The sequence below is a fragment of the Heteronotia binoei genome, chromosome 21, assembly GCF_032191835.1.
Source record: "Heteronotia binoei isolate CCM8104 ecotype False Entrance Well chromosome 21, APGP_CSIRO_Hbin_v1, whole genome shotgun sequence".
NCBI classification, from domain to species: domain Eukaryota; kingdom Metazoa; phylum Chordata; class Lepidosauria; order Squamata; family Gekkonidae; genus Heteronotia; species Heteronotia binoei.
Window position 1 is genome coordinate 133,142,320 of NC_083243.1, and position 13,398 is coordinate 133,155,717.

At 40.7% G+C, this 13,398-nt stretch overlaps 1 protein-coding gene across 1 annotated transcript in view; it reads left to right on the forward strand.

Moving 5' to 3' along the window:
• ELP4 (elongator acetyltransferase complex subunit 4) overlaps positions 1 to 13,398 on the forward strand; it is a 419,611-nt gene that overhangs the window by 37,355 nt on the left and 368,858 nt on the right. The window contains exon 3 of the mRNA XM_060262939.1: positions 11,813 to 11,934. Within this exon, the coding sequence (XP_060118922.1) occupies positions 11,813 to 11,934 (122 nt within the window). The remainder of the gene's footprint in view (positions 1 to 11,812; positions 11,935 to 13,398) is intronic.

Here is a 13,398-nt window from a genome sequence, read left to right on the forward strand (position 1 = left end):
AGAAAATGCAGTATCAATTACAGGCAATGGAGTCCAGAATGATGAAAGGCATGAGGGAGATGATAACTGCATCAAAGAAAGAAATTATTGAAGAGTTTAAAAAAGATATGGAAGATCTCAGAAAGAAGACAGAGGAAACGTCTAAGAAAGTGCAGGAGGTAGAAGGGAGAATGAAAGTACATGATTCCACCTTGTTGAAAATGCAAGAAAAAGTGACAATCCATGATTGCAAATTGATGGAGACTCAGATATGTCTGAGAGGAGTACCTGAAAAGGAAGATGGTGACTTGAAAGAATATATAATAAAAATAATTGCAGAATTTTTAGAGGAAGATCCTGAAGAGACTAAAAAGATGTATGACTACATGTATAGAGTGAACTCACTCTATGTCAAGAAAAATAATTTACCAAAAGATGTTGTCATAAGATACATGACAAAAGAAATGGTGGGAAAGATCATGAATAAAAATTTTGAAAAGACATTGATAGTGGGAGGCAGCAGAGTAAGAATTATGAAGGAGTTGCCAAGACAAGTGATAAATGATAGAAGAACATATAAAAAACTGACAGAAAAATTACGGGACAATGAAATGAGGTTTAGGTGGATAATACCTGAAGGTTTGAGCTTTGAACTTCAGGGGAAAATAATCACAATTACAAATGCACAGAAACTGCGTAGATTTTATGAAGCATATAAAGAATTTGCACCATGATGGATTATAAATCATTGTCTTGGAATGTAAATGGACTAAATTCACCACAAAAAAGAAGGGCAACGTTTCAGTGGATTAAAAAGCAAAACTGTAATATAGTTTGTTTGCAAGAAGTGCATATTACAGAAAAGGATTACAAATTTTTATGGAATAAACAATTGGGGTTAGAATTTTTTTCATTGGCTAAATAGAAGAAAAGGGGAGTGATTTTTAATATTAAACAAGAATTGGAGCCAAAATTAGTGTTTAAAGATAAAGATGGAAGATTTGTAGCAGTAGAAATAATATTAAATGCAAAAAAAAGTTGTTATTGGGACTGTATTCGCCTAATGGTACAAAGGATGCTTTTTTAAAGACATTATACAACAGTTTGATGAACTGACTTATGGCCAAGTTTTGATAATGGGAGACTTTAATGAAACAATTAAGAACTCTTTGGATAGTTCTGGGGGAGAAAAATAATAACAACGAAGGAAAATTGCCAAAGTCTTTTTTTGATTTGGTCAAACAAGAAAATTTGGAGGACATATGGAGGAACTTTAACCCTGAAGTGCGGGACTATACCTTTTTTTCAGCAAGACATAAAACTTTTTCTAGAATTGACATGTGGGGCACTAAAGATTTAGGTCTTATAACAAGGAAAATAGAGATTTTACCTAAAATTGGGGCTGACCATAACCCAATAATGTGGATTACAAAATTGTCTAAGAAGTTGAGAAGATGGAGATTGAATGAAGATTTACTACAGAATAAAGAAATAGTGACATACCTAGAAAATGAAACTAAAACTTTTTTTCAAATGAATGACAAAGGGGATATAGAATTTCAGACGGTCTGGATGCCTATAAAGCTGTAATGAGAGGAATATTGGTTACCTTGAATAATAAAGATAAGAGAGCAAAAGAAAAACAGTTGGACATTCAAAATGAAATAAAGAAAAAAGAAGGGGAGTTGAGAAAAAGACCAGGGAAAAAGAAAATTATAAGGGAAATTATAATATTACAAACGCAAATGAGACATTTGTTAAATAAAGAATTGGAATGGAATTTGAAAAGACTGTAGCAGAAATCGTTTGAGAGAGCAAATAAACCTGGAAAGTATTTGGCTCGGCAATTGAAGAAAAAGACAGAAAATAAAATTATTAATAAAATTGTGGTACATCAAAGAGAGGTGGTTAGCCAAAAGGGAATAAAAAGAGAATTTTTTAAGTATTATGCCAAGTTGTTTAAAGGTGTCAACATAAAGAAAGAAAAGATGGATGAGTATGTACAAAAGATAAAAATAGAACCCTTAACAGAAAATATGCAAAAAGTTTTGAATGATCCAATTGAAAAAATAGAAATTGAAGCTGCAATTAATGCAATGAAAAATGGAAAGCCACCTGGGCCAGATGGATATACAGCTAAATATTTTAAAACCTTTAAAGATGAGTTAACACCGAAATTGCAGAAGTTGATGAACATGATAAGAATAAAAGGGAAAATACCAAACACATGGAAGGAAGCTGTTATTTCGTTGATACCAAAGGAAGATAGAGATGTCATGAATGTAAAAAATTATAGACCAATTTCACTATTAAATAATGACTATAAAATATATACAAGAATCTTGGCAAAACGGCTTAAACAACATTTGATAAATTTTATAAAGGAAGATCAAGCGGAGTTTCTTCCCAAAAAGGCAAATAAGAGACAATATCAGAACTGTTGTAAATATTGTAGAATATTATGAAAGACATCCAGAAAAGGAAGTAGCATTATTCTTTGCGGATGCAGAGAAAGCATTTGACAATTTAAACTGGGACTTTATGTTTGCAGTAATGGAGAAAATGGAGTTGGGAGAAAGCTTTATAAGAATGATAAAAGCAATATACACTGAACAACGTGCAAGGCTATGTATAAACGCAGATCTCACAGAAGATATGATAATTAGCAAAGGTACAAGACAAGGTTGTCCGCTTTCCCCATTGTTGTTTATAATGACTCTAGAAATATTACTGATGCAGATCCAAGAAGATAAAGAAATAGAAGGATTAAAAATAAAAGGATTTGCTTACAAATACAGAGCATTTGCAGATGATATAATGTTTATAAATGAAAACCCCATACAAGTCACACCTTTGTTGTTAGCCAAAATACAAGAATATGGGGAGTTGGCAGGACTTTGTATTAATAAAGAAAAATCAAAATTTCTATGTAAAAATATGCAAAGAAATAAGCAACAAGAATTACAGAAACTAACAGGCTGTGAAGTCACCTCCAATTAATTACTTGCCTGGAAGAGCTAAGATGTCCTATACGGGACATCATAAATAGATCTCTTTCAGAGGGCCATTTTCCTGCCCCTCTGAAAGAGGCAGTGGTCCGCCCTCTCCTAAAAAAGGCTACCTCAGACCCGACCGAATTGGCACATTACCGGCCGGTCTCAAATTTGCCCTTTTGGGGCAAAGTCATTGAGAGGGCTGTTGCGCTGCAGCTACAGAGTTTTCTGGAGGACGCTTCCACCTTAGATCCATTCCAGTCTGGCTTCCACTCGGGACACGGGGCAGAGACAGTCTTGGTTGCTCTCATGGATGATATCCGGAGACATCTGGATCTAGGCGGCATGGCGGTTTTGCTGTTGCTAGACCTATCGGCTGCGTTCGATATGGTCGATCACCGGCTGCTGACCCACCGCCTCGCCGACACAGGGATTCAGGGGTCAGCTTTACAATGGCTTTCCTCTTTCCTTGAGGGTCGGGGACAAAGGGTGGCAATTGGAGGAGAGCTGTCCCGGAGACACTCACTTGACTGTGGGGTGCCGCAGGGAGCAGTTCTCTCTCCGATGCTATTTAACATCTTCATGCGCCCCCTTGCCCAGATAGCACGGAGATATGGGCTGGGTTGTCATCAGTATGCTGATGATACCCAGCTCTATCTATTGATGGGCGACCGGTCTGGCAACGCCCCAGAAAATTTGAACCGGGTGTTGCAAGCCGTGGCATACTGGATTAAGCTGAGTGGGCTGAAATTGAATCCAGCGAAGACAGAGATCCTTTGCCTGGGCTGCGGCGGTTCAGAGATTGGGGTCCCTCTCCCAGTTTTTGACGGGGTGCAACTAGTAGCAGTGCGCAGAGTTAAGAGCTTGGGAGTCTTACTGGAGCCTTCCTTTACAATGGAGGCCCAGATAACAGCTACTGCCAAGTCCGCCTTTTTTCATCTTAGAAGGGCGAGGCAGTTGGCCCCCTCCCTGGAGCGCAGCGACCTGGCAACAGTGATCCACGCAACGGTCACCTTGAGGTTAGACTACTGTAATGCCCTCTACATGAGGCTGCCCCTATACCGAATCCGGAAACTGCAGCTAGTGCAAAATGCAGCAGCCAGGCTGTTATTGGGACTGCCTCGGTGGGAACATGTACAGCCTGGGCTGCGGGAGTTGCACTGGCTGCCAATTGTTTACCGGGTCCGTTACAAGGTGCTGGTCATTACCTTTAAAGCCCTGTTAGGTGGAGGACCTGCCTACCTTAGGGACCGCCTCTCTCCATATGTTCCCCAGAGAGCACTACGATCAAGTTAAAAAAATCTTCTCGAAATCCCTGGGCCAAAAGAAACCAAACTAAAAACTACCAGAGAACAGGCGTTCTCTATGAAGGCCCCCCAATGGTGGAATCAACTGCCGGAAGAGGTGCGGGCCCTGCGGGATTTTAACCAATTCCATAGGGCCTGCAAAACTGTCCTCTTCCAGCTAGCTTTTTAAGATGGAACTCCTGATAACATCAATAATCATCGTGCCATCTTATACACAATTTGTTTATGTTATAATGTTATATTGTTTTATTGGTTTTACTCTTTAAATTATTAATTATATTACATATTGTTTTATTGTATCATGGTCTTACCATGTCTTGTTAGCCGCCCTGAGCCTGCTTTGGCGGGGAGGGCGGGATATAAATAAAAGTTTATTATTATTAGCATTTGTAGAATCTTTTGGGCTCAAGTGCCGTGTTCTACTGGAGAAAGTTTTCCTTCCAGACGTTTCGTTCTCAGCTGCGGAGAACATCCTCAGTGGCGTTGCAGCCGGAGCAGGCGCTCTGACCTTCTTGGCTGCTGTGCATTGAGTGGGGCCAGGGCTGCTGGAGAGCTGCTATTTCTAGGCTAGAGGGGGTGTGATGAAAGGGCAATTGGTTTGTATTATTATTAAGGTAAAATATTTGGGTGTGGAGATAACAATGAAGAATATTGGTCTATTTAAAAATAATTATGAGAAGCTATGGCGTAAAATGGATGAAGATATGTTAAAATGGAACAAACTTAATTTGTCATTGCTGGGTAGAATAGCTGCAATTAAAATGAATATTCTACCAAGAGTAATGTATTTGTTTCAAACTATTCCAATTGTGAAAGAAAGAAAACAATTTGATAAATGGTGAAGAAAAATTTCAGAATTTGCGTGGGCTGGGAAGAAACCAAGGATCAAAATGAAAATTTTGACAGATGCAAAAGAGAGAGGTGGATTTCAACTACTGAATTTAAAATTATATCAGGAAGCATTGTTTAGTGTGTATAAAAGAATGGATAACACTGTTAAACAAAAAACTCTTAGTGCTGGAAGGTCACGGAAATAAATTTGGCTGGCACGCGTATTTGTATTATGGAAAAAAGAAGATGGATTTTTTTTTTCTCTCACCATTATATAAGAAATAATTTGCTAAATACATGGATGAAATACAAGAAATATGGGGATGAGAGAAGACCGTTATGGATAGTGCCAGCTGAAGTAATAAAAATAACGGCTGAGATAGGTGAAGAAAAGTGGTTGTCATATAATCAATTATTAAAATTCAAACTGGCAAAATAGAACTGAAAACTGCTGAAGAGTTGAATAATAAATATGATTGGTTCCAAATGCAACAAATAAAGAGTTTGGTGGATAATGATATCAAAACTGAAGGAATAAGAAAAGAACAAACAGAAATGGAAAAAGTTCTGCTTGGAGATAATGAAAAATTAATTTCAAAAATATATAAATTACTGTTAAAATGGTCTACAGAGGATGAAGTAGTGAAATCTCAAATGATTAAATGGGCAATTAATGTAAATAAAGAAATACAGATGGAAACGGGAACACTTTTGGAAGAATTCTATGAAGCTTTTGACGTGTCGTAGTATTAAAGAGTACAGATGGAAACTTGGGAACACTTGTGGAAGAATTCTATGAAGCTTTCGACGTGTCATAGTATTAAAGAGAACTGTTTCAAAATGATGTATAGATAGTATATGACTCCTAAAAAATTGGCAAAGATGAACAATAAGATGCCAGATAGATGTTGGAAATGTAAAAAACATGAAGGTTTTTTCTACCATATATGGTGGACTTGTGAAAGGGCAAAAAAGTATTGGCAGATGATTCAGCAAGAAATTTCTAAGATCTTGGGATACGAATTTAAGAAAGTTGCAGAGACTTTTCTGTTGGGATTACAAATGGAAAAATTTCCAAAAGAAGATAGAACTATAATTTGGTACTTGCTTTCAGCTGCTAGGACATTATATGCGCAGTTGTGGAAGCAAGAAAAAATACCAGAGAAATGGGATTGGATTATAAAAGTTATGACATGGAGTGAAATGGACAAATTAACAAGAATATTAAGAGACTATGATTTAGAAGTTTTTAAGACGGAGTGGAAAAAGTTTAGAAGATATGTAGAAAAAGAATGGAAAATAAAAGGACATTGGACAATTTTTGATAATGATTAAGTTTTAGAAAGAAGAATATAAGGTTTTGTTTTAATAGTTAAGGGTACCTTTAAATATTAGCATTTTAAGTAAATAACACTGGCGGGGGTCAAGTAATGGGGAGAGGGGTGGGTAAAAAGTAATATATGGGGTAGATAAAAGAAGTTATTAAGATGTAAGAAATAGATTTGTTACCATATGTTACCAATAAAATTGTTTTAACCACAAAAAAAGAAAAAGGTTAAGCATGAAAGCGTCATCCAGAAAGCTCTGTAACTGCAGTAAGTTTGACACCAGCCGATAGTTTGCCAATACAGCCAGGTCCAATGATGGTTTCTTTAGGAGGGTGCAGACCACTGCCTCCTTAAGAGACTGAGGGAAGGTCCCTTCAGATAGGGACCTGTTAACAATTTCCCTCAAAGGAGCCCATAATTCTCCCCAACCAGCTTTTTTTAGCCAGGATGGGCACGGGTCCAGACTACACATGGTTGAGTGTACAGTGGAGAACGTTTTGTCAACTTACTCCAGGTAGGGGACCAACTGCCTTATCAGTCGAAGGTGATAAAAGGCTGATTTGGCAGTATCTTGCCATTGTTCTTCTTTGGCATCCAAATTGAAGCCATACCACTGTTGAAGATAAATTTGAAACAAAGAAATAATAAAAACCCGTGGTTTTCATCTGGACTTCTTGGGCAAAGCAGAACTCAACGTGAAATTGAATTATTGCCTTACTGTCGGATTATTATTTGATATATGTTTTCATCACATCTTAGTGGTGGGAATTTCAGGGAATGGGGCTGGATCCTTTAGGAGGAAGAAGTGCCTGTATGTCCATCTCCAAGCACTTTAGGGATTCCCTTGAGGTCTTGGAGGTAAAACCATTAGATGTGCCCAGTTGAGGGACTGTCATCTGGCTTCACTCCCAGGTGGCAGAGAACCATGCAGTGGTTTATACCAGTGTGAGATCCCAAAGTTTGCCATCCTGTGCAGTTCCACCCAGCAGGCAGGCTAGGAAGATTGCCAGTGCATGGATACATCCCCCATTCCTCACCAATGCTCCTGTAGTTGTTATAAAAAAAAGTTGTGATTGTGGATTACTCCAGCATTATGTAGATATGTGTTATCCTTCCCTTCCTGGCTTTTGCCTCTCCGCTTGCCTGTGGATCCACAATAGTCTTTACATCTGTTTGATTTCAGGCCATGCAAACAGCTTTATTTGATGGCTGCTACTCCAAAAATTTTTTTATTTTTTTTTACTTTGTGCAAAGCCCCATTTCCAGAGTATGTTCTGTCCTGCCATCTTTCCACAAACCTAGAATCAAACTTCTTGCATCATTCTTGAAGGGCTTAAACGCTTCCTTGGAAGCAGAAAACCGATCTACTCTCAGATATTCTCACTCATTTCATATAAAGCCTTATTGTTTGCCTTGGCAGCTAGGAAAATATGAGCAAAAGCTAAATCTGAAGGGTGAGTTTAGCATGATACACCCGTGGTTTTCGTCTGGACTTCTTGGGCAAAGCAGAACTCAACATGAAATTGATTTATTCCCTTAGTGTTGGATTATTATTTGATATATTATATGTATATAATATAATATCCAAATCCTTTAGATATTTTAATAATTTTAATTGTTTATATCTTATCTTAAATAAGCCCATCTGGCAGCTTGATAGTAATTGGATTTTGTACCCAGGAAAACTTGCTTTTCCTGATGAAATTACATTCCTAGATCAGGTGGGTGCCTGTCTTTGCAAGTCCCTGTGGCAGTGGGTAGGCATGCAGATGTCCCATGAGTGAATTATCCTATCCAAAGTTTTAGCCACTTATCAGCATAGCCTGAGGACCATCTTGACCTCTACTTCTCAAAAGCATGACATTGCTAGCTCCTAAAATGGCCACCAAGGCAAATTTAGCCAATATGAAGTCAGAACAGACAACGCACATCTGGGAAGGGGTTTCTAGTAAAAACTGCATCAGCCCATTGTTCCATCAAGTTCAGTATTGTCTGCTTAGACTAGCAGCAGCTCTCCAGGATGTCAGATAGAGGTCTTTCACATCATGTATTGCCTTTTGAACTGGAGAATGAACTTCAGACCTTCTGTATAAAAAGCAGAGGCTCTCCCATTAAGCCACAGCCTCCCACCCCAACAAGCAAGCAGGTGACAAATATCAAAGTACTGATTTCATTAAAAGCATACCTTCATTCCTACAACCCATTAGTTTAGGACCATATTTAAAAGTTTTCTACTTGTAATGTTTGGTTGCAATGGTACATCCATTTCTCCTGCAGCACTTCATGTCACATCTGGTGACTCATTTTCCTCACTAAAGTTGCCTGCAGCATACATCTCTGAACTCCAAGCAAAGCACCAAAACATAAGTGTATGTTCACATCCCCTTATGTCATACTTTAATATTTAATATCTCCTACAGTTGAGTTCTTGAAGCCAAAGTCCCTATACACCTTAAAGGATGCAGAAGAATTCAGTCTTTCCTTTCTCCTTCAATTTAAAGAAATTTCTGCACAGTCTGTCTGTCTCCCTTTGAATATGATCTTTACTAAAGCCAGTGCTTATGAATTTTGGGCTTTACACAATCTATAAAGGTGCGATAGGCCACCCTGTAACATGTGGTAACCCTTTTCACCAGTCAGCAAGACCCTGATTCTGTGCTCTATTGAAGCAGCACAGCAAAGTGTAGGATAAGAGTGTGTTTGTCATTTAGCAGAGAAGTAAGATAGGTTTTTTTCATATCTCTGTGAGTACGCACCTTCTGTATTGGTCCTAGACTTCTGACTCACAGCTGTTTAATACCAGATGTTTTGTGATCCTCTTTGCTGTCCTAATAACTTATATTTGCCTTTGCAATTTCAAAGACTAATGGAAACTTTCATCTAGAAAAGAGGCAAAAATTTCTGCAGATTCCCCTGCTATATACACACATGGCAGTCCCTCAATTTGCCCCTGTGCTGTTTCTAAGGGTTCACATCCCCCAAAATAAAATTTCTGGAGGGTCAGTTGTCTGCTAATGGAAGTGAGAAGTCTGTCTTTGTGGAGTTTGCTCTGTGAGTAGATCTTGCTGGATATAAGTCATTATAGTATAATCATGGTTTTGCTGTTATGGCAAGTTGTTATGAAACTGGCATCTGGACAGTGGTAATGTAGAATATGCTACTGTTCAGGCTGCCCTATATCAGGAACTCTAGCTTGATCAAGCAAAAATATAGCCTATGGCAGAAACGTGTCCTTAATTTTGGTTCCATCCACCTGTTTGATGTTATTCACTGAGGTCTTCACAGAACTTGAAGCAGGATGGATGGATGGATGGATGGATGGATGGATGGATGGATGGATGGATGGATGGATGGATAGATAGATAGATAGATAGATAGATAGATAGATAGATAGATAGATAGATAGATAGATGATTTTATTTGTATCCCGCCCTCCCCACCGGAGCAGGCTCAGGGCGGCTAACAGCATCATTTAAATTTCAACTATACAAAGAAAGGCAAAGAAAACAAATGACATTTAAACATTAAAATTCTGATTAAGTTTAAAAATTAATTAATTAATTAGTAAAAGTGCTAATGCTATTTGTTCTTTTATGATGGCGGTTATCATTAGCAATTTCTTTCTTCGTCAGCGAAAGCCAGTCGAAAGAGGAAGATCTTGCAGGCCCTGCGGAATTGTTCAAGATCCCGCAGGGCCCGCATTTCCTCTGGAAGTTGGTTCCATAGGTTCGGGGCTACAGAGGAGAAGGCCCGGTTACAGGTGCATTGCAGCTTCACCTCTCTCGGTCCGGGAGTAGTCAACAAGTTTTTTCCGGCTGACCTCAGTGCTCTCTGAGGTTCATATGGGGAGAGACGGTCCCTAAGGTAGACAGGTCCTCGACCATATAGGGCTTTAAAGGTAATGACCAGCACTTTGTAATGAACCCGGTATATAACTGGCAGCCAGTGCAGCTCGCGCAGTCCAGGCTGTATGTGCTCCCATTTAGGAAGCCCCAGCAACAGTCTAGCCGCTGCATTCTGCACCAGCTGCAGCTTCCGGGTTCGGTACAGAGGCAGCCCCATGTAGAGGGCATTGCAGTAATCCAATCTCGAGGTGACCATTGCGTGAAGTACCGTTGCCAGATCTTGGCGCTCTAGGAAGGGAGCCAACTGCCTTGCCCGCCTTAGGTGGAAAAATGCTGACTTGGCAGTGGCTGCAATCTGGGCCTCCATTGATAATGAAGGCTCCAGTAAAACTCCCAGACTCCTAACCCGGTGCGCCGCTTTCAGCGGCACCCCGTCAATGACCGGAAGAGGTATTTCCCCTTCCCGAGCGCCCCGACCCAGTCAAAGGACTTCTGTCTTCGCTGGATTCAGTTTCAGCCCGCTCCTCCTCAACCAAGTTGCCATATCCTGCAAGGCCCGGTCTAAATTCTCAGGGACGCAGTCAGGCCGGCTGTCCATCAGCAGATAGAGTTGGGTGTCATCTGCATATTGATGGCACCCAAGTCCATATCTCCTGGCAATCTGGGCAAGAGGGCGCATATAGATATTGAATAACATTGGTGAGAGAACTGCCCCCTGGGGCACCCCACAATACAGTGTGCGCCTCCGGGACCGCTCGCCCCCAATTGCCACCCTTTGTCCCCAATCCTCGAGGAAGGAGGAGAGCCATTGTAAGGCAGACCCCCTCACCCCTATATCAGCGAGGCGGCGGGTCAGTAGCCGATGGTCGACCGTGTCGAACGCGGCCGACAGATCTAACAGCATCAGCACCACCACACCGCCCCGATCCAGGTGCCGTTGGAGATCATCTACCAGGGCGACCAGTACTGTCTCCGTCCCATAACCCGGGCGAAAGCCGGACTGGCAAGGGTCTAGGATGGAAGCGTCATCCAGAAAGCTCTGCAACTGCAACGCCACTGCCCTCTCTATTATTTTACCTAAAAACGGTAAATTAGAGACCGGCCGGTAGTTTGCCAATTCGGCCGGGTCTGCTGTACTTTTTTTCAAGAGGGGTCGGACCAAAGCCTCTTTCAGGGATGATGGAAAGCACCCCTCCGAGAGGGATCTATTTATGATGTCCCGTATTGGCAGTTGTTTGTGGTCTCTAGTCCCACCCCACCTCCTCTTTTTTGCTGCCAAGTTGCAGCCTACTTAGTGACCCAATAAGGTTTTCAAGGCAAGAAATGTCCAGAGGTGATTTGCCAACCCCCATCTTCATAGCAGCCCTAGACTTTCTTGGTGGTCTCCCATCCTTCATCCCATCTCCTGCCTAGCTTCCAAGATCTGATGAGATTGTGCTAGCCTGGGCTATCCAGGTCAGGGACTTCCTTTCTTACACACCAACAAATTTGTTTCTCTTGGTAATCTATCTAATTCTTTTTCCCAACAGAAGAAGATACATATGGTATCTACTCCAATCTATTGTTCAAGCACTTCCTTGCAGAGGGAATAGTTTGTGGACAAAATTTATACATAGCTTCAGCTAAAGATGAGCCTGCTGACATTTTAAAGGTAAAGAAAAAAATTATTTATTTACTTATATATTTATTATTACTTTAAATTTATTGGTTATTTATTATTCCATGTGATATTGTTCAGTATCTTTTAGACAGTGTTATAGCACCACACTGAATGGTGCATTTCTAAGGAGAGTTGCACCCTTGATTTCAGTAAACAATAGGAGGCTATAACTGATGAAGATTGTGGTATTAATCTTTTTGGACAAACATTTCTTAACTGTCTTGATTTGTAAAATGCATTCTGTTTTATGTTAAACACAAACTACAATTTTATCAACCTTGTTTGTGATATTATGTATGTGTAGTAGGGTTGCCAACTCCAGCTTGGGAAAGTTCTGGAGATCTGGGGACTAAGTTTGGGGATGAGGTTTGGGGAGGGACCTCAGTAGGGTATAATGCCACAGAGTCTGCCTTCCAGAATAGCCATTTTCTCCAGGGCAACTGATCTCTGGGGTCTGCAGCTGAATAGTAATTCCAGGATATCTCCAGGCCCCAGGTTAAAACATTACTTGAGAGAAGTGTAAAAAACACAGCGAGTTTATTAGGGATGTGTTCTCTATCACAGCGAAGTTCCAGTATATATTGGGGTAATAAAATGTCATAATAAAATAACAAGAGCCCCGTGGCGCAGTGGTAAAACTGCAGTCTGAACTCTCTGCTCATGACCTGAGTTCGTTCCCGATGGAAGCTGGTTTCAGGTAGCCAGCTCAGGCTGACTCAGCCTTCCATCCTTCCGAGGACGGTAAAATGAGTACCCAGTACTCAGTACACAGCTTGCTTGGGGGGGGGGGGGAGTGTAGATGACTGGGGAAGGCAATGGCAAACCACCCCATAAAAAGTCTGCCGTGAAAGCAATGTCATCCCAGTCGGAAATGACTGGTGCTTGCACAGGGGACTACCTTTACCTTTTTAATAAAATGTCATGAAACAAAACCTGTGTGGCAGAAGTCAGTGTGTTGCACAGCACCCAAAGCCTGCTTCAAATTAATCACATTTTTTAAGTTGCGCCTTGCCAAAGGCTGAGCACATCTCACAGAGGTCTAAGAGGAGCGGAACAGAGCAGAGCCGCTCTCGTAGCTGAGACAGCTGGAGAAGTTGCTGAGAATTTCTGAGTTTTGAAAGACTTCATTCTGAGGTTTGTGGGGCTGCCTAAAATTCTGAGGTGTGATAGCTGGGGAACTGCTGTATGTTTGGTCTTTGTTTGCTCTTTGTTTGGTTGAGTGGGCTAAAGGAGAAAGAGATTGAGAGTGATTGCTGCTGATTGCTGAAGAGTGCCTCTGCTCCAGCCTCTTTGCATTTTAAGCTGCGCCTTGCCAAAGGCGAGAGCTAAAGGGCTCTTGGCCTGTGGCTCTTCGCATGGGGGCTCCCTAAGGACCAGGAACCCAGATCCCTGATTTCCTTGTTCTCCCAATAAGGTAACTTGACCCTACAGAAGGGGAGCCACTTAAACAAACAG